We start from the raw sequence: 21,217 nt of genomic DNA, 5'->3' as shown, positions 1-21,217 counted from the left end.
TGCTTTCAGCCCTTTATTTGTTTGTACAGGGGCTCAGTCTGACTCCATGCAGGCTTTGTACTAGGGAGCTGGCAGGGTTAAGTCGGTTTAATGTCCTGTTTAACTGATTCGGATTGACACATACAGATCCTTCGATTTAAATCTAGAAAAGCTGCACCTGAAGTAGGTGATGCTGGTGGTAGTACCATAATGATATTACATTGGCAACAAAATGAACGGGTTAATTAATTTACTCTATTCCAAAGGAAAGACGTCCATCTACAAGCCAATGAATGTCAAGGCAATGTAAAACCAAAACTAGCCAGATGAAATGTAAACAATGTAACAAAGACAGGAACCTCGGTCGGGACCTTTGTCCAATAAGTCACAAGATTTTTTGCAACTAATTCATTTGAAAAAATTGGTAAAGGGGTCAGACGATAAAAGAAAATGTTTGCCCCAACTCATATTGAATGAGCAATGGCCATTGGAGAAACTCCAGTGAATGAAGAATAGTTGTGCTCACCTTTTTGTTTTAAGTTGCTTTCCAGTGTAATGAAATTTTCATAGAAGATAAAATAAATCTGAGAACAGTTGCCCTCGAAGAATGCTTTCAGTTCACTCTTGTCAATGATATCTGTGGGGGAAAAAAAGAAACACTGTCAGTGACATATTGAATGGAGAAAAGTTAACAATAAACCTTGTTGTCAAGATGCACATTCGATCTGGATGTGGGCAATAATCTTTGAACATGAAATTCTGCTAATCATGCTATTATGGAATAGCTGGCATAGTTTTCCTGGTCATGCAGGCTTCATTACAGATAATCATACAGCACAATGATCCAAAGTCATTTAGAGAATCAATGAATGATCCTTTTAGTTTGGTCAGAATGTCAACTTTGCTCATTAAGTTCTTTTTGCTATAATGTACAGCCGGGAAAAGATCAGGATTAACCGATGTAGGCTAACATTTGATTTTAATAGAATTGCCCAGGATCACAAGGATCTATGAAATGTTAATTTTCTGAGTGCATGTGTCAAAGAATTAAAAGGCTGTCACTACATATCTTTTACCAACTTCTTTTAAGGTTCTTGATGGTTTCTAAATACATTGAGATCGTCTTTGTTTAATCTGAAGATGCTAACCACCACAATTTGCTGTCTGTCTGTCTGTTTAATTAAAAGTGACAACTGTACAATCACTGTTGCACAAATGAATTTCTTTATTCGTTTCCCTTTTTTCAGACTACGTCTGTTTTACATCAAGGCACGTTGCTTAACTTCCTTTTCCTGCATGATTTCCCCCACCTGTACTCACTAGGGGAATGATGACAGGTTTTATGGAGGTGTCGAAAAACAATATCACCACCCAATCTGATCATTTTACAATTCTTTCTCAAACATCCCTCATCTGCTGATGATGCAAGGCAGTATAAATTATTAGATTCGAGGTGGAAAGAGAAGCCTTATTTAAGACTTCACATGCAAAGACACACATCTTGTGCCAGTGACCTCATGTTCAACTCTCTCTGCTGCCGACCTATACTGTTGAATATTGTAAACTCGGTCTGTAATCCAGACCAGGCTGAGGTACGTTGATGTGTACAGCCACAAACCAACCTGCACTGACAAAAATCCCAAATTCCTATAATGAACCCCTATCGTTTGTGATACGGTGGTAATGACATCGGCCTGGACTGAAAAAAAATCAAATATAGGCCAGGAGGAGTCCTGGCACAATAACAGCAATTAAGGTTCACCTTCTGCTGCGATTCTCCCTCTACCACATGGCAAACTGGAAGACGCCCAGAGGCAGTCCAGCCCATGTATAGTCCTGGAACAATGTACTGTTGTATGACACAGTGACTCAGATTGATTATCTTTGCCCTGAGATACAAATAAAGATGATGAAAATGCACAATATCTTTAGTTGTCAATTTTGACATGGAAAAATCCAGCAGGGCTGCATCTTCTGTGGATCAGAAGAGGCCGTCTGGCTCTTTGAAAGCTATTGGGTCTAAAATGTAACTACGTGGGTCCAGTAAAAGATATCTTCTAAAACTCACATGTAGACTGTTTCTCAAATGATCAATTTTTGAATATGTCAATTTTAACTCTCTCAAGGAAAGCAACACTCCAGCTCCTTGTTCCTGGCATAAAGCTAATCACATCTGCTAAAATTCAAAATTCAAATTCACACGAGTGCTCACCCTCATACACAATGACTTAAAAGGAAAACTTCAACTGTAAAAAGTTATGATTGTCCATGGCAATGACATCTAGTCTCACAGCCAGAGGACAGCCAACACTTGAGGCCTGTGGAAGTAAAACCACTGTACATATTTTATCAACAGCATCCATTTAGGTTTACAGAAACAATGACGATGCTGGTTTCTTGCCGTTCAGTGTTGTAAGCTTTGGTTTCATCGGGTTTATCTCTGAGCTGGCAGCATCAGCTAACCTAGACCACTCATCTTTTCAGTATAGGCCTAGAGGTGGCTGGAATGACGAACAGCTCCGCGGTACCAAAACAACTCCTGGCTTAAAATCCCTTGGGCCATTATCCCAGAAGGAGTGTGCAGTCAAGTGTGAAGAATGGACTTGAGCTCATACCAAGAAAAACACCTCTCAAAGAATACTTTTAAAAATGTCACTTTGAGGGGACACATGGATTTTTATTTCAGTTTTATTTGTTTTTAGAAATTGAACTGTCACTGTTTACATAAAAAAATATATATTTTAAAGTTTTGCAGCTATGGAAGAGAAGAAATGTGCGACCCTGAGGCGCTTCAGTCTTGGCCCATCACGTTTCATTTTTTATCACGGTTTATTCTGTTGGGAGGGTTTCCTAAAAGCTTGCGCGTGTGTGTGTGCTTGTGTGTGTGTGTGTGTGTGTGTGTGTGTGTGTGTGTGTGTGTGTGTGTGTGTGTGTGTCTTCGTGCGTGTTGTTTTTGTGAAAGCATGAGCAGGTTTAACATGCATTTCTGAGAGTGGACAACTGCTCAGATAAAGCCGGTTTAAGATAAATTACAGCTGATTTGCTCGATGTTTCCACATTCAATCACCACAGCCAAGTTCAATAATTATGCCATTACTTTATTTTGAGATTCGTTTAAGATCAATTTCAACTAGTAGTGGCAAGTATATTAAATTATTATGATATTTTCCCACATTTCTAATTAAACAATCAAATAATTGCATTTATTGATAGGAAAAAAGGTCTGATCAAACTGCAAATGTGGCACCTGTGTAAGTGAGTTACAGACAAAGGACAGAGAGGAAGTCTATGAAAATCATGTAACTCTAATTTGAATAGTGTTTGTGGGGGTGGGGATGATGCCTCATGTCACAGAAGCATCACAGCCCGTCATCCTTTGCTCTCCAGGCCACAGACTCACTGTTTCTCCATCTGCTCAAATGCCGCTAACCAGCCAGTGGAGTGTGACGGACTGTGGGAGAGGTCTTAAGGGGAGGAAAGAAAACATTTCAAAAAGGGAAGCTCACAGGACCTCCGACATTGAGCAACAATCTCAGGTGGACAGACACTAACAGTTTAGGTAAAAGCTGACGAAAACATTGCTCAGCCTCCCTGTAGTGAAATTCAGACAGACAGTCCAGCTGCATTATTCAGATTAGCTGCAAATTATAACCTGCTATAGAGCAAACCTCATAAAAGACAGTAATGAATGAAAATTGTGTTAGTTACTATTGATATACTACACCAGCAATGATCCACAGGCTGAGTGGAGGTTGTCTTTTTCATGCACTCTGTGTGTGTATGTGTTTGGCTGAAAGGATGAAGTTGTAGAATGGCAGGGAGCATTGTGAGCGCTGATATCCTAGCTGGACCCCTCACTCAATGGTTTCGCCCACGTCTCAGGTAACAGCGTTTGCACAGAAAGAGACAGAACCTGTTCTCTGAGCCCTGGGAATGCCGGGATCACACTGTATTCTCTAAGCCCAGCAAGATAACTGTGTCCTTCTATTTGACACCCCTCCGTCCACAAGGCTCCCATGTCAAAAAAGAAAAAACGGTGTTTGATGAACAGCAGCTGTAGCCAGCCATGGTCCCACGGGGCTGTCATGGTGGGAGAAAAGCTTGAGCCTTAACACTGGTGACTGCAGCTGAATGAGCCGATAGCTTGGCTGTTTATAGAAGCAAAGTTAATGCCAACACTCATTGATCTGATTCACGCGTACCAGCACTTCTTGTTGAAGAGGGCTGAAGAACTAATGGAAGTGAAAAGAGAAAACCCAGCCAAGTTTGGTAATAATACAAACCAGGAGTCAATTGCTGCTCCAAATGCAATTCTAGTGATTCTACTTCCTGCTGAATGAAGCTAAACACTCGGCTAGTGCCAATCAGCTGCGTAAACTACACTAAACTATTCTGCAAGGGGACATTTAAGTCAGCCTTGTTATTAACTGTATGAACCATGGTCATACAGTTCTTTGACAGTGATCCCTTAATGATGCACTGACTGGCAATCTCTTTAAGTGGAATTAACAAACACATGCCAAACAGCCGGGCCACAGCAGGTCGTGGTTGGACGCCACTGTTTTCTCCATTGTGACATGCTTCCTGTACCGAACTGTCAGGGAGGAACAGATTTTCTGCCCCCGTGTCAGAGGACCGGCTGGAAAATAATATACTGTGCAGTCAGAGCTGAAGGTTACCCACAGTGTCTACCCAAAAAATGTTTTATGGAAGCAGATATTATCAGCCCACTGTCATTTCCCACAAGAAAAAATATCCCACCCAGATGAGAGTGAAAACGTTATGCTGATGTTTTCCAACCTCTGGCTGGATAAAACATGGTATTCTGTTATTTCAGACATTTGTCACTGAGGGTCTTCAGATCTCTCCTTGTGACTCATGGGACCAAGGGTGAAAAGGGTGGAGTGAACCGCTGAAAGCCTCACAGTATTATATAATCCTACGGCATACTTTGGTACGTAACGACTGCACAAAAAGTTAACCATGGAAACAAGGATTACCATCCAACCGGTTGCCCTGTTGCTTGCTATTCAAATTAACTGACGTTAAAACTGGGTTTGCCCAGCAAGCACTGAGCGAGTGCTGCGCAGCGGTGTGCACACTGGACTTGCTAACGAAAAAATGGGTGAAGGTCAACCAGTCGGCCGAAGCGTATGGTATATTTACACAATCAAAACCAAACGTCAGGCTTTGCTGCCCACAGCTCCCTGTTCAAACTGAATCGGCACACAACATTATGCAATAATGAAGAGCCCACATTTAGTGCTCAAAGGCCGTGTCAAACCGTAGTTTGAACCTCGGAGCAACTTACAATGTACGCCGTTTGTACCACCTGAAGCGCGATCATTAATATGCACAGTCAGTCTCAAAAAGCAAGTCTAATCAGGCTTTTGATCACACATGCCCTCATTTGCATTAGCTCTGGGCTAGCTAACGCTGCAGGTGCACTACGTTCACGCCAGAAAGGAGATGGGGAGAGAGAAAAGACTGATATGTTTCTTTGGCAGCGTGCTCTGATTAGACACAGAGGAGTCTTTAAGAGCCCCAGCAGAGGGACGCCTGGAGGGCACCGACACAGACGAGATATGGGGGTGTTAGCTAAAGTGGGAGCTGATGGATGCGGCGTAGATGGCGCTCCCCCTGCCTAAATCACCTAAAAACAAAGGAGGGGAACCGAGAGAAAATCAATGAGGCCTGTAGGAGATTGGGGGGCGAAAAAATGAAGATATGAAAGACTAGAGAAGTATTTTTCTTTTGATTTCTTTTATTGGCAGTGAACTGAGGAAATGCATGAGGGAGATAGCATAGATGCAGCACTTCAACTAGTTCAGAAATCATTCTAAAGTCTTGTTTGGTTTGAAAATGGAAATATAAAAGTTTCAAGTAAAGAAGTAAATAGTCATTTTTATGTTTTAACCATTGTTTTAAGTTGTCTGTTCTGTTTCATAATAAGGTTGAAGGTAACAAATTCAAAAAATAAATAAAAAAAGAATGTACATAATGTTTGATGTGCTGTCGACGGTGCTTGGTGATCCATAGTGTGGGTGAGGAGGTTGATATTTGACCATAGTGAAAGGAGGTTAATCATAAACCTCTTGCAACCCACTGAGGAGAGCGAGTCTGTCACATGATGCAATCCACGGTGATAAAAACAATATGTAGCAGGCACTGTGAGCCTCATTGGGAGCCTTGATTACACACTGTTGAATGTGATCCAACAAGCTTTGCCAATCTTTCCTCTTCCTCTTTCCTCTAGTGACAAGAGAATCATCTTCTATGGGTCGGTTTAGCTTATGAAGCTGTCAGTTTGCAGAATGGTGCAAGTGGGCTAGGAGTTGCCATTACTACTAGTCAGGAGAAAATATGAATAATTGGCTTGGCCATGCCATGTATCATCCTCCATGATAAATGTATTCACAGAGAAAGATTAACATTCTGCTAGGGCTGAAGCAATGGAGCAAAGCATTCTACTCTCTCTGAGTTGACAGATGCGCAGCATGCGTTACAATTTATATAAGCGGTGTCTGACTTTACTAACCTCACTTTTAACATGTCAACAGGCCCTGAAAATGTAGGAGGCTCACTTTAAATACAACAACAGTGTCATCATCATATTTTTTATGATAATTAAGTGGATTATAATTAACAGTGCAAACTGCAGCTACAAATAAAACAAATCAAAGAAATGTAATTATTATGAAGGGGCTTTCCTGCAATCACGACACTTGTGATGCATGTCATTTCATTATGATGCCATTTGTGCCAAACACTGCATGAATGCCTCTTGACTTGCAGTCGGCGTCTGGCTGTGTAACATATTGGGGCCCATGAATCTAAATAGGGCACAGTGTGAAACGATCATGGTAGACACGGCAAAGGCCGACCTTATTCCAGACCGAGCTCACACATTAGAGAGTGGCTTATTTCTGCAGCTTGGCACTAAAGAGCTGCTAAACTGGCAACTTTCACTTTCCTCTTTAGGTAACTATAAAATTCAAATCTTTCTTCTCAACAGAGGGCTCAAGTCTGTTTCTCTGTATAATGATTCCAAATGGACATTGTTTTGCCTAAAATGAATGACAGGAGAAAAAATCCATATGCATAAAAATTTGGTTCCCTATTTTTTTTCCCCTTCCAGCAAAAAGAAAAAAAGACTAGTTATATATATATATATATATATATATATATATATATATATATATATATATATATACATATATATGTATATATATACACACACACAAATTATTTTGTGTTTAAATATTAAATAAAAGTTGTACTTCTAATGCAAACAGGTTGTAGTCAAAATTAAACAAAGCCTGAAGCCTTTAATTATTTTAAGTAGGGAAACAAGCCCTATTTAAATGTAATTAAGAAAACAAGGGTAGTTTTTCAGGGGGAAAAAACATACATCAGTCTCCACTATTAGTTCCTTTAAAACATATTATTTATTCCTGTTTTCATATACTTAAAATAAAATAAAATTTGTAATATTGCGTCCTTTACATGAGAAATGTCATCACTAGGGGGCTCACAGAAGAGAACACACTGAAAGGTTATATGTGAGATTTCAAACAACCATACAATGTCCTTTGTAATAGTGGAGTAATGACATCCTGTGCAGAGAATGAAGTCACACTCCCTCCACATGGCGTGATTTCTGAGCTTTCCTGTTTTTAACTGCCATAGCCACACATTCATGTCAGTACATGTGTGTGTGAGTCCCTCCCTGTGAAGTTGTTGTCCCTCTCCAAGTCTGTTAGGCGAGATGGCTCTGGCTCCTATCACCAAGGATGTAAACATAGCTCCTGGGTGGACTTGCTAATTTTCTCCCCTTTTCCATGCTGTGACATCTTTCAGAGGACACAAACACTGTAAACACACCTGTCGCCACGGTGCTGTTGAATCAGACACACCACGGCTCAACTGGGTCTTTCAATACTATTGGCTACACACGGCATGGCATATGCTAACAATGCTAGCCATGCCAAATGGCTGATAGCCACCATGAAGGCCCACTGTTACTCCTATTCCACCAACCTGGAACAGGTTCCATTCCCGATTGTACACCTTATTAATTTCGACCGAGAATAAATGAGTTTAAATCCTGGAAAGTTGGTTCCCTGTTGGACCCAAAAAATAGCAGGTTTGGGCGAAAACCATGAGGATATGAGTGGAAGTGTCATATTTTTTCTTCTAAAGGTCGGAGAGAGCTCCATTGTGCATTGTGAGGGAGGGCAGAAGTAAGTTTTAAAAACACAAATTTACCGACCGAAACGTCTCACACAGAGGCTTTGACAGGAGCACCAACAGGTGGAGAAAGCAATTTTGGAGAAAGCTTGTTCCTCTCTTTGTTGTTGTTGTGATCTTACTGCTCTGACCGGGCCGCGAACTCGCAGCCTCGGGTTTGGGAGACTGACGCGCTGACCACTAGGCCAAAACCTCTGAGTCGTAGAGCCATTCGCTAGCACGTCTCTTAATGTGTCGGCGAGTGATGTTTACAAACTGCACACACAATGTTGTGAGGTGCGGTCTGCACCATTTTTTTTTTTTCCACGATTTTTACAAAACGTGAATTGCTTTAGAATCGCTTACTGCCCAGTTAAGATGCATCAGATCCATTTCACCAGTCTGCACATCAGCTAGATGATTTTTGTTTTGTTGGATCTCCTGTACACAGGGTTGCTCTATTCAGTTGTGCTTCAAAGCATTTGTTCTCATTGAAGTTGCTGGTGCTAGTGCCATATCTAGTAGCAGTGTACATAGTTTACATGACCTTTAGAATTATTCCAAAAAATGTTACCTTTAAAAAAACAGACCAAAAAAACCCAAACTATTTAACGTAGAGTATATTGTTTATTGTTTATCCCCCAGAACCAATCACTATAGGGTTGCCAACCCAAAATATGCTCTTAACAGTCTGTGTGGCACTGGAACAGTAAGCCCAAGTTAAGTGTTTATTTTCCTTTGGCGTTAAAGCTGGAAATACATAGCAGATTAGTGAGAGCTTGGGCAACATAAAATGTAGATCCACTTTGAGATCAAATCTTGTTTGCATATGCTCCCCAAGTAAACCACTAGTGTTGGGCTAGGTTCGGTTATCACAAAAGCAGGACAGGTACAGTACACGATGTTAGTAGACAAACTGGTTTTTCTTGTTCTGTTTAAAACAAAAAAACAAATCACACATATTTGATCCACAGCAGAACACAGAACCCTGGTGTTTTCCTATCTCTAGCTCTCCAGCAGACCAGCAGCTAAAAGAAAACAAGCCTTTCATCCAGCATCATGTGATTTATATCATATTTGAAATTTGACTTTTAAGGAAGCTCAGAGACACATGACGGTAAATACCACAGACGGAAAACAGAAAAGCAAGGCCCAGAACATTGCCAAAGCTTTAGCAGATTATCAATACAACGCATCCTAGAGATTTGCTATATGTTGGAATATTCAACTCATGTGCTACAACATAATCAAAACAAAACTATAATTAGGTAGCCCTGAACTCCCTTGTAGAAAAAGCAGTCTGGAAGAAAGGAAATAAATTAAATTTATTATATATAAGTACAAATCGGGGAAAAAGGAAAGGACACACTGAAATGAATCAAGTAATTATGTCAGGCAGGCTTGGGTTGAGACCTCCTATCTGTTTTTAAACCCTTAAGATCATTACATCAAGAAACTGCACTGTGATCGTATATGGAGCCAAATACGTATATGGGATGTATTATGGAGGTAAATACATGACTGATCTAGCCTTCTGGAGCTTTAAAACAATAACCCATATCCAAAATGACTTCCCTGCAAAGGGCCCATCAGACACTATGAGGTAGAGTGATCCTGAGCCAGTGAAATAGCTCGCTTTGATGCTTTATCACGGCATAGTTTGCAATTCTAATAGACCTGGGACTACTGCACAGGACTTCTTTATACTGCGGAATACATATCTTGACATTGTCAGTTCAGAGACAGCAACATTCATATTGACAACAGGCATGGGACTGAAGTCTCTGTACCCTATATATTTACTTACAACACATGTGCAACTGTACAGAGTCTATTATAGCTAAATGTATGTGTTCTTATACAAGGGTGATGAAAAATGTCTCTCCCACTTGTAATTACAGACATTATCACCGAAAGCCCAGGTCTGCCAGTTTTCCACCAGCGCCTAAACACAGCATGCATTTGTGGATCTGTGTGGAGTCCCAATACTATTAAATAACACTTAACTACCAAATATCAGGCGATCCGTGCACACACATTTAACAATCTGTAAATAAACAAAGGAATCTCAAATATTTTTTAGACGTCTGTATATGCACCGAAGGCTTTACAAAAGGTGAAAATGATCAGAAGATGAAATCAGAAGTTTGTCTGTAATATAAATATGTATTCTGGCCGGTGTGCATTTGTTAAAATAGTTTCACATGTGTTCAAACGGCCTGGTATTTCCGTGTGGATTGGAGCACGCATTTGTGAGTACTTAACTCACTTGTCACTACTTGTTAACCTCAACGTTGCATAAAAAGATCATGTAATACACATTTGTGAGTCTTGTATCACTCCATATTTATGAGACCATGTGTTTTGGGCTCTTTCCAAAACAAAATGTACATCATATCCACTTGTGACTGTGGTCAATTCACCAACACAGCAGGTCACTTGATTTTTACTGTATCATTATGAAACAGAATAGTACAAAAACTGCTAAACTATTGTAGAACAAAAGCCAGTGGATTTGTATCCTTATTACTACAGTGCAAAGACTTCACTTCAACCTCAGAGTGTGAGTTTGTTTGTGAGGAAATAAAAATAAAAACCCATTTATTTACCAGACTTCACTCTGGTAGTTGAACTGCACTTGGAGAAAACCTTAAGTGCTGATACCATGCTGACATGGTGTGGGATGAAGGATGACAAGAGGCTGAAGTTGTTCACAAGTCTAATCTAAGTGTTCCACAAAAAGAGGAGAATCAGGAGTCGAGTGATCTCAGCCTTTACTTCAGCCACACAGAGGACCTTCTTAAGAGCCCTTCCAGTGTTGCGCTCATTGTTTCCTCTGGTGCTTCACCTTGTGATTTCTTTTCATGCCGGCGGCGCTTTCAGATGACCCTGACCTCAGCGACTCTTAGAGAAACATAAGGTCTAATGACACTACATTTCATTTCTGCTTGAGTGCAGAGCTTCCTTAAAGAAATAAAAATATAAAGGATGACCTTTGGCTGCAAACTAACACACCTCCACCCACATATACCTGACTGTTGTCATTAACAACATATCCACTGTTCTTCCCATACAGTTCACCAACAGGTTCGAGTTTAGCTCGTTTACACCGGTGGGAAAAACAAAGGGAAATGAAAACAGAAACAAACACACCTACTTTGCTTTTTCTATTAAGTTGATTCGGTCATGTCGTTATTGGTCCTTTAACCTTTGGGCCCCTGATAGCACATGATGTTTGAGCTAGACAGTGAATCACTTACTACAGCACTTACTGGTCTACAGCCGACCTGGCGGTCTGCAGCGGGTGAAAAGGAAAAATATCTCAGTCGGGATTCAAAAGGTATTCCCCCAGACGAACCCCTGTGTACACTCAAAGCGGCGGATGATTTCACCATATTACTGCTAACATTTTGACCCTCACCTGCAGGCTTATTCTTGAACACAAGATTGGGAGAAGAGGAATATGCAGCGGTGAATGCAGAGCGAGTCGGGACCGAGCAGGGGAACGACTTTGGACATGGCGACAGCAGTTTGTGTGCCTCTGCTGAAAGAAGCGGTGGGTGATCAGGTGGTTTGCTGGGCTCCTGTAATTAACAGCCTCAGCCACATCAAGCCAGGCATGACCGGCAAATTAACATGCAGCAGCTTTCACACTCCATCCCACAGCTCAGTGAGCAGAAAACCAATACAGGGCCACTCTGAAAATAGCCCCCACCACAGATTGTCCTCTCGGACACAACACCGCAGATACCGCCACAAGATTCAACAGGCTCGCTTCACGCATATTTCTGGTCCTGGTGGTACAGTACAATGCCACAGAGACAATGAGAAACAGCTTATGTAATGTTCAAATCAAAAAATCTTACAGCCCTAATAGATGATTGTGAAGGGTTAATAGGTTGCCAATAACTCTTTCACTTTTTATACATAAGCTGTAGGAACATTCTGAGAAATTCTCATTTCAATAGTTCTTAACATCACCAGTGCCTTATAACTATTTAGGATATGGTAAATAAGTATGTAAAACTTCTTTTGCTCCATTTAAAAAAAAAAATGCAACTGTTCCCCGTCTAGCCTGTTAGAAAATCCCCTTCCGTCAGAGGCTATTACAGTTACGTTTAATTTTTGGACTGTTACATTTTTACAATCATCGGATGAGGCGAATTAAGCTTGACAACCTAACTTTTTATGAACAGCGTGATTTACAAAAAAATGTGAACGAAAACTGTGAGTAATGACAGGAGGCCAGCTATATACCAAAGTCGCTGTCCTGCACTGAAACAGCCCCTCACCCTTCACCACTACTTCCTGTCCACACAGGAACCAGCAGCACCGGGAAGAAATCCTTCCTGAAAGCATCGTGAAATCTGCCGCGCTGGGGGACAGCAACACACAGGCCCAGCTATCAGCTGCTGGACAGATGAACCTTATCTTTAACTGCACATGAGGCAAAGAAAAACACAGAGGGCGTGCAGAGCGCCACGTTGACCTCCACTTTGGTTGAAGTAGTCTTGACATTGAAGGTGTTTGCTATGATAGCAGACAGCTCCAACCAAATGAACTTACAGCAGCTTTGCAAAAGCTTCTACACACCACATAGCTGATACTGCTTGTTAGTTGTGCCACTGTGCAAGAAATCAATAAAAAAAAGCCAACATGACACTACGAAAAGGTCACAAGCAGACATCTCTCATACGAATGGATGAAACGCAAAACATTTACACATTTTCCCATAGAGATTCTTACTTTATTTCCCCTCACTGCCTGCTACTGCAGACATAAATTTACTGTCCAGCTTTGCTATAAGTAATAAGTATAACTGACCATTTAGTACATATGAAAACATATATATAATATAAATAATGGCACTCAGTAGAGCACAGACCTTGGCCAGAGCCAAATCAAACTGCACCAGTTTGCACACACTCCTAGATATCAGTCCCCCTGATTTTTTTCCATCAAGATCCATGCATTAATACCTGGAAAATCTGTGAAAATGTAAAAGAAAAAACGCATCCTGGATCTGCCACTTTGTCTGGAGCCATGCCAATATTTTATGGATTCTTTCTTGGCCCATGTCCCATCCTTCTACAAAGTTTTGTGGAAATGTGTGAAGTTGTTTTAGCATAATCCTGTGAACTAAACAAGCAACCGACCAACCAACCAACCAACAAACCGACCGGAGCAAAAAAACATAACCCATAACCTCTGCAAACTATGTGTGTTTGAATAATTACAACACACATGCATGAGTGACCTACTTTGACTGAAATTCAGGAGAGAGGGCACATCATACTGTATATTGCATCCATGATAAATCTATTGCACTTTTCCTACACACCCCACAATTCCCCCTTGACAACTTTCCTCTCCTCTCACACTTTCCCAAAGTACCCACTGACCCTGTTTTGTTTGAGATGCGCATAGAACAACAGGAATGTTAGATATCTGCGTACTAGTAGCTTAAATGTCATCTTGTTTGAAACAGAAATGAAATGAAAAATGTAATAATGTGCACACCTAAGAAACAACAGAGGTTATGCTATAGAGTACAAAATATCTCTCTGTTTGTTTTGCTTCATAAAAGTGTGTGGACTTTGGTTCAGTAAAAAAAAAAGACAGAATGGACATAAAACTATTTAATATGCGTGTCAGGTGCTTTGTACTTTACTGTTTCGTTGAACTAGCCTTTAGAACTAGAGGGGCAGATGCATCCACTATTATACAGGTATTATAGAACATTATGACAGCTGATCAATGAACACAACCTTGAGCGTGGACTGGGTACACGTCCAATATGTGTAATAAAAAAGAAAAAACACAGGTCTATTTTGATTAACATTTTCAAGAGATATGATGTTTAATGTCTCTCCTGATTATAATTGTAATAATGCACTTGTATTTGGTTTTAAAGCAAGGGTTGGAACAACAGTTATACGACTGTCAATAACACTGCACTCCCTTGACCAATGACAGACACTTGATGTCAACTGAAACACACAGCCAGCAAGAGGAAAAACACACTCCCACTGAACATATATATATATATGTATATATATACACCGTATATATATCATCACTAGGTTTTGACACAGGGAATAATGACAACAAAGGCTGCGGTGGGCGACTGCTCCTCGGCGAAGTTGGCCCCTGACCAGGCAGCATCAGTTAGCATCGGCTGGCTAGTTAGCTCCCACCAGCTAGCATCCATGCCTCATGACAGCGTCGCTCGTCTGTGACGAGTGCGTCAATGTGTACTATATATATCTATATTGATATAGAGATATATATATATCGATAAAACGCGGGGCGGTGATTGTCGAACACTTCGAATTGCAGTGGCAATATTTATTTTAATTTTTTTTGTGCCATTCTGTGAACTTACGTTGCCACTTACGTTACGAGTCGCTGCGGTGACAGCCAGCCGGCTAGCAAGGCGACAGCCTCGCTATGACGTTAGCCGTCGACCGGTGCCCCGTTAAGCTAGCTCGACGGGCTAAGCCTCGGCGGCGCAGCATCAGAGAAGCCCGGCGGCAGATGTCACTCACCCAGCAACGACCGGAGGTGCTTGAGCCGGGTCAGCACGTCCTTCTTTGGGTCCAGAACTTTCTGTGTAGATTTCTTGACGTCGCCATGCCCCCTGCGAGTGAACATTCCGCTGTGAGGTTGCAGCAACCGCGCTGCGAGCCGAAATCACCTGCGCGCCACCGTGTACACCGAGCCTCCGGTGTGACCGTCGCTTCCCTCACCGCCGCCACTCGATGCCTGCTCGGTAAACATTCAGCTGACGGCCGCTAGTGTCCGTGTTTTTTTTGTTTTTTTTTTGTTTTTTGGTGGGTGTGTAAACACGGAAGCGCAGCCTGGCAGGGAGGAGTGGTCGAGTGAGATGGACACGCCCCCTTGTTTATAGCCGTTCCACCTTGCGCTTCCGTTGTGTGTTTGTTTGTTCTCGTGCATTTTTTTTTATTTTTTATGAATAACTTCCCCTTTGATTCTCCTGAGGAGAAGCTCTGGCACTGTGCAAACTGCTGTTCCTTTAGAGAAGGAGAAAAGCACAATAACTGTGTAGAAAACTGGAGAGTGGCGCCCAGCGTCAGTCTAAAAACAGATTTATAGATTCTACCTCCTCCAATACAAGAGAGAGATTCGACGAGAGGATGTCGTGATCTTGTTATTGTAACAGCTCCCAAGCGCCCTCTGGTGTTTGAAACTGTGAAATGCTACAGCACAGGAGATGGAAGTGCATCTTTTTTCGTCCAACACTTGCTCATATAATTCACCTTGGGAACAATATTATGGTATATATTTCTGTATTCCAAACATTTCTTTTTGGTCATAATTTGTCGGTCAACAGTCGAAAACCTCTAATTTAATACGAGAGGAGACTAAGGATAAGGCTGGCAGAGCCTGTGCCTTCTTAAGTCACTTTTAAAAAAACATTTCTATAGACTTGCTTTTATGTGATGTCGTGTTTTTATATCTTTTTTTATTCAGATATGTGACCTGAAAACCGTATTATTGTTGGAATGCTGATTTTGTCTGTGATTTGTAAAATCACTTTGTGAAGCTACTTCTGAAAGGTGCTATATAAATAAAATTATTATAAGGAGAGCAGCAAATGTACACGTTTGAGTGGCTGTAACCGGGGGATTTGATGTTGAAAATAAACTGAATAAGCACAGTGTCATGTTTTGAATGTTTGCAGTAATAGGTTATATAATATTTATGACAAACTTACATTAATAATGGTTGCACTCCATTTAGGAGTTGCAAGGGCCTTGGTATTGCACTGTACTCGCTGGCTCACTGAAAAGGTTTACTGGGACTCTTAGGTTAAATGGGGTATAAAGTGTATGCTATAAAAAAAAGGTTTACTAAATGCAGCTGTAGTGTTTTAGCTTGAACAAAAACAATGTTGTTTTTCGTGCAATATAAATGCACACCAAATGATTGTGCCATCACTGTAGTTTACTCAGAAATATTGTTGTTAGAGTCTGCATTAAAAATACTAAGCATCTCCCCTTACTAATTATTGGTGCTAACTGCACCCATTGGAAAAAAGTACTTAACCAGGGAATCTAACTTCTAGGTTAAAGAGACCTGTATTTTTGATATTCACACCCTGCAACACAGAAAAAAGGGCGATGACAGCTTTGCTGATCATTCAAGCCACCGCCACTTGACACTATGATTTTATGAATGAATGTCAGAAATCAAGAGATTTTTTTTTTTAAGTGGAAGAGCTCTCCTGCGGTTAAAGTCAATTTAGGGTTATGCTAAATTGAACAGTGTTCAGTGTGCTCGTGACACTAATGGATTTTCAAAATAAATTGTCCTACTTGGTTGTGCAGACAGCTAATTCCGTCTTGGAAATGAAAAAAAAAACAGCATTTATGTTCTGAGATGAATCTTGAGTTTAAAGAGATTGCATGCATCCGTTAATCGACTCCAATAAACTGGCATTCTGTGCAATCTCACTCTTTTGCTTGTCTGAACCCATCTGTCTTATTTTTGGAGGCTATTAACTTTGACGCAAGGCTAAGGGAAATTATTTAACTGATACATCATGGCCACATCTCATTAAAGACTGTTCAAATGAAGTTCTAGTACTGGGTGGGAAATCATGTCAGACTCAGATAATGTCTACTTTTATAAAAAAAAATGCATGACTATCTTGGCATCTGTCTGTCATTATTACACGTTACATTATCTAATAATGTGTTTTTTAAGACTAAGTATTACGACATAACATAAACAAACAGGTTTATTGGCTCTTTATTGTGGTCACAAAAAATGACAAGTGGGACTGCCCCCGCGAGCACATTTACCAGGAGATGGCGCCTAAACCCTTCTTTGGAAATAGGAGTCAGTAAAACACACCAGTACAGGCTACACATATTATTCTTGTTCTGCTTCCAAGAATAAAAAGTGCATGATGCTCTACGTGTAGCCTGCAAACACGGGAATCTTTTTTTTCTTCAAATAATGAGGGAATTAATTCACAGAACAACAGTGGTAGAGACTGTACCCGAAGAGGGAACGACTCATAAAGCACCAGGTTTTTGTTTGAAAAACTAAATTCTGAAAGTAAAATGAAGGCATTCACAAGACGTCCAGTGTTCACGAGTCAACCTTGAAGGATCCTATACTCTCAACGAACCACACAAGATTGTATGTCATCTGCCAGCCCCACACATCGAGGCTGGCAATGATGTGAGCGCGTTCTCTCTCTCTCTCTCTCTGTTTCTCTGTCTCTCTCTCTGTGTGTCTCTCTCTCTCTCTGTCTCTCTCTCTCTCTCTCTCTCTCTCTATCTCTCTCTCTCTCTCTCTCTGTCTCTCTCTCTCTCTGTCTGTCTCTCTCTCTCTCTCTCTCTCTCTCTCTCTCTGTGTCTCTCTCTCTCTCTCTCTCTATCTCTCTCTCTCTCTGTCTCTCTCTCTCTCTCTCTCTCTCTCTCTCTCTGTGTCTCTCTCTCTCTCTCTCTGTCTCTCTCTCTCTCTGTCTGTCTCTCTCTCTCTCTCTCTGTTTCTCTCTCTCTCTCTGTGTCTCTCTCTCTCTCTCTCTCTGTGTCTCTCTCTCTCTCTCTCTCTCTCTGTCTCTCTCTCTCTCTGTCTGTCTCTCTCTCTCTCTCTCTCTCTCTCTCTCTCTCTGTGTCTCTCTCTCTCTCTCTCTCTATCTCTCTCTCTCTCTGTGTCTCTCTCTCTCTTCCAAGGTTCTCCATAGTGAACATCAGGGTAGTGAGAGCGGGAGGCCAAAGAGTAAGGAGGAGTAAAAAAAAAAGAAGAAAAAAAAGAGGAGTCAAATCAGCCTTTGCCCCGCAGTTTGGTATGACACTCATTATCTGAAGTGGGCCATTCTGAGAAAGGAGGAGGTTGCCTGTCACAACAGATGTTGATTACACAAAACAGGGCAGTTTGGAGGGATGCGTGAGCAAAATACAAGGACACACACACACACACACACACACACAGAGAGAGAGAGAGACACAGACCCACAGGGTTATTGTTGGTGCTTTGTCATCAGTCCTAATTGATTGTAATCACCATTCCTTCCTGGCAAACCTCCCCTGTTCTTAAAGGGCAGGTTGTTCGCTCATTATCTACGAATTGATAATCTATCAACCGTCACGGTGAGACTTCACGTCTTTGAAACGACGCGCCACACCGCCCCCTCCAAGATGGTCCAGTGGCGAATAACGACACTCATGGCGCCAACTGTGGCATCCTTTTTGGAACGAGGTCAATTATTCAGAGTATAAAGCATCGTGATTCATTCTTCTTCTGCCCGGTGCCAGGCCCTGGCAGGGAGACGCAGGCCCCGTCGTGACCAAACGGTGGCGCTGTAGCCTCACAAATGCAGGCCGGGCTGTCGGCCTGACTCCAATCCAAGGTTTGAAAAGCACTTGTCCGCTCTAAATTGTTCTTATAAAGAGCTCGGAAATACTTGACTTTTCTCCTTATGTGGTTATGGATTTGCTTTTTTTTTTTTTTTTTTGTACAATTAAGTGCCATTAAAAGCTAATGTATCCTGTTAAACCACATTGCGGTGTCGGGGCCGCCCCCCCCCCCATATACCGTGAATAGGAGCCAGCTCTGGGAGAATTTTTCTCTTTTTTCTTTTTTTGGGGTGTGAAATCTATATCGGACCGTTCAGGAACTCGCGGATGAAAAGGATCAAAAAGGGAAATGTCCGCAGGGATGCTGATTGTCCAGGCTGCGCGACCACCCACGGCTGCTTGACACAGATGAGCAAACGGGGAAAACGAATTAATGAGACGAACCCAAACTGCGTCGGACTCAGACAGGCCTCAGCGACGTGTAGCACGTCACACGGACAACTTCTGGATTTTTGTTTATTAAAAAAATTTTTTTTTAGCATTGCACCCTTTATATGGAATTTTGGGAGACTGTTTAGAAGAGAAATCACGAAGAATTTACATTGATCACATGTATTAGATTACATCTCACGAAATAAAATATACTGTAGACCCGCTGTTGTATTATAGTATATATATATAGGTATTACCAATTGTTAACAGCAGCCTCTACAAATAAGGCACAAACAAGTGCTGGTGGCCTCCACCAGGGGTCGTCATTGTGCGCTGAGCCATCAAGGTTATCTCCCCATTGACAAGTTCAAAGCTCAAACTCGCCAATTGCACAGTCTATTGCTTTTATTTTGACACTCTGAAAAATTCTGAACAGCCGAAGTGGTTCACGTTCATGCTTTGAATTATTCACAACTATAAAACAAAGTGAGGTGTATGGATACGAGCAATTTCTGAGTCCAGTGTTTGTAAGGCACACTGTACTTTTGGAGCACATCTCCACAGAGGTTAATGAGGGGGCCACTCTGAAGTAATTAAAACAAGAGCATTATAAGGCAGCAGTTTCACATAAGGTACTCACGGCAACATACCCCCTACTTAATTAAAACTCTTTGCCGACAATATTTTTGTATCTTCTCAGGTAATCTGCTGTGAAATTAATAAGGAGGGGGAATTAAATGACTAATGCGGGCAAAGTAAGGCTATTTCTTTCCCCGCCGTATGCATGACAGGGGTCTCCATCTGGATGGCGTGATCCTTATTGCGCTAGAAAACACTTCTTCAGGTTCTCCGCCGTAATCTGATTCCAATTTCACTTGTGGTGTGACACTGTCGCGACAAGCCAGGGGGACGTTTAATTGAAATGCCCGTGCTTTTAATTGGATTCTGCTAAGATGGGAAATTACCTCCTGAATTACAGCCTTGTACCTTTAAATGCTGATACAGAATGGTTTCCAGCGGGGGATCAGTTAAAGAGCTGAAATAGTGTTTGAATTTACAGACCCACTGTTCTATCTGGGGGGGCCTAGCATTTCAAAGACAGAAATTTATATGGTGAAAATGAAATTGTTGTCTTTAACAGGGAAGTGCTCGAGAGACAATGCAATACTTGAGCGCGCTCTTGCAGTGCCATGCAGGCGTTTCAAGGCCTCTCCTGACATTTCGGGTGAGATTTCTTTATCAAACTCTTCACATTTTACAGTCATGGCGTACATTGCTCTTCGCCGCGTGTGTCTGTATTCTGTAAAGCAAAGATTCATGATATCATAGGCAGGCTGAAGGTGTTGGTATCCGACGCCGACGTGTGCAGGTAATGGTTGTGGGTGGTAGACAGCAAAGCGTCGCTCGCCTCCAGGGCCGTGCTCTTCCAACCTCCTGCATTGAGATTAGTGCCCCCCCCACTCTAGGGCCCGCGTCACCCTGCTGTGTCTGCGCAAGACATCCCTGCTCTCCCACTGCTGCCTCCTCCACCTACACCCATGACCCCTTGGGATAAGCTTGGAGTTCAGCCCTTTCACTGATTAGTTTGCTGGCAGATTGAAAGCCCATGTCCACAGCCCCGTGTCACCCGGGTTTGGCGCTACCTGTGTGCGGTTGGATCAGCAGTCGGCTGGCACGCCGGACCAGCGTGACACTGAAACCATCATTTATACATAACAGTTCTCCGGGTGCACGGCAAAGCCAAGTTGCCCCAACTCAGAGAGAACGAGTGTGGGATAGATGGCATCCTCGGTTATTTTCTAATTCTAGGAATATAAAAATGGCACCTTATATTTTTATGCTAGATATGCACTGCATTAGAATGACTTGCAAATATGTGAATGTAGGGATTCATGTGTGAGTGAGGATCCTGAGAATGTGAGGTCATTAGTAACTTTGCAGCCCCAACCCCTTCTTAGTATATTCTGTGTACGTACAGTATGTGTGTGTGTATGCCGTCTGCGTGCATTCACGTGTTTGCCTGTTTACTGTGCCATCGCTGGCCCAGGTTGGAGCCGCGGGAGTGTGAAATAACAAGCACAAGAGGGATTTCGCGCCTTTACAGAGCTGAAAAGATATATCTTTGTCAGAAAACCCGGCCCATTTTCATCCCCGACAAACTTTGTTTGCTTGCCACTACTCGCGGCCTACCTACTTCCTAATCCCCAGCACACCCCCACACACCCCCAAACAATTAAACTGCA

The 21,217-nt window shown here is 41.9% G+C and overlaps 1 protein-coding gene across 7 annotated transcripts in view; it reads right to left on the bottom strand.

The window, feature by feature from the left end:
• ralgapa2 (Ral GTPase activating protein catalytic subunit alpha 2) overlaps window positions 1-15,360 on the bottom strand; it is an 86,564-nt gene extending 71,204 nt beyond the window's left edge. For 2 of the 7 annotated variants that reach the window (XM_035609739.2, XM_035609734.2), the window contains exons 1-2: window positions 14,757-15,356; window positions 506-616 (exon numbers count right to left, since the gene is read on the bottom strand). In XM_035609739.2, the coding sequence (XP_035465632.2) occupies window positions 506-616; window positions 14,757-14,862 (217 nt within the window). In that variant the 5' untranslated portion in view covers window positions 14,863-15,356. Of the gene's footprint in view, window positions 1-505; window positions 617-14,756 lie in introns of all 7 variants that reach the window. The other 5 variants (XM_035609735.2, XM_035609737.2, XM_035609733.2 and 2 more) reach the window with 5 other exon arrangements.
• Window positions 15,361-21,217: the final 5,857 nt, after the last annotated feature.

This window comes from Scophthalmus maximus, chromosome 15 (genome assembly GCF_022379125.1).
Source record: "Scophthalmus maximus strain ysfricsl-2021 chromosome 15, ASM2237912v1, whole genome shotgun sequence".
NCBI lineage: Eukaryota > Metazoa > Chordata > Actinopteri > Pleuronectiformes > Scophthalmidae > Scophthalmus > Scophthalmus maximus.
This window is presented reverse-complemented; position numbering and strand designations above follow the sequence as displayed.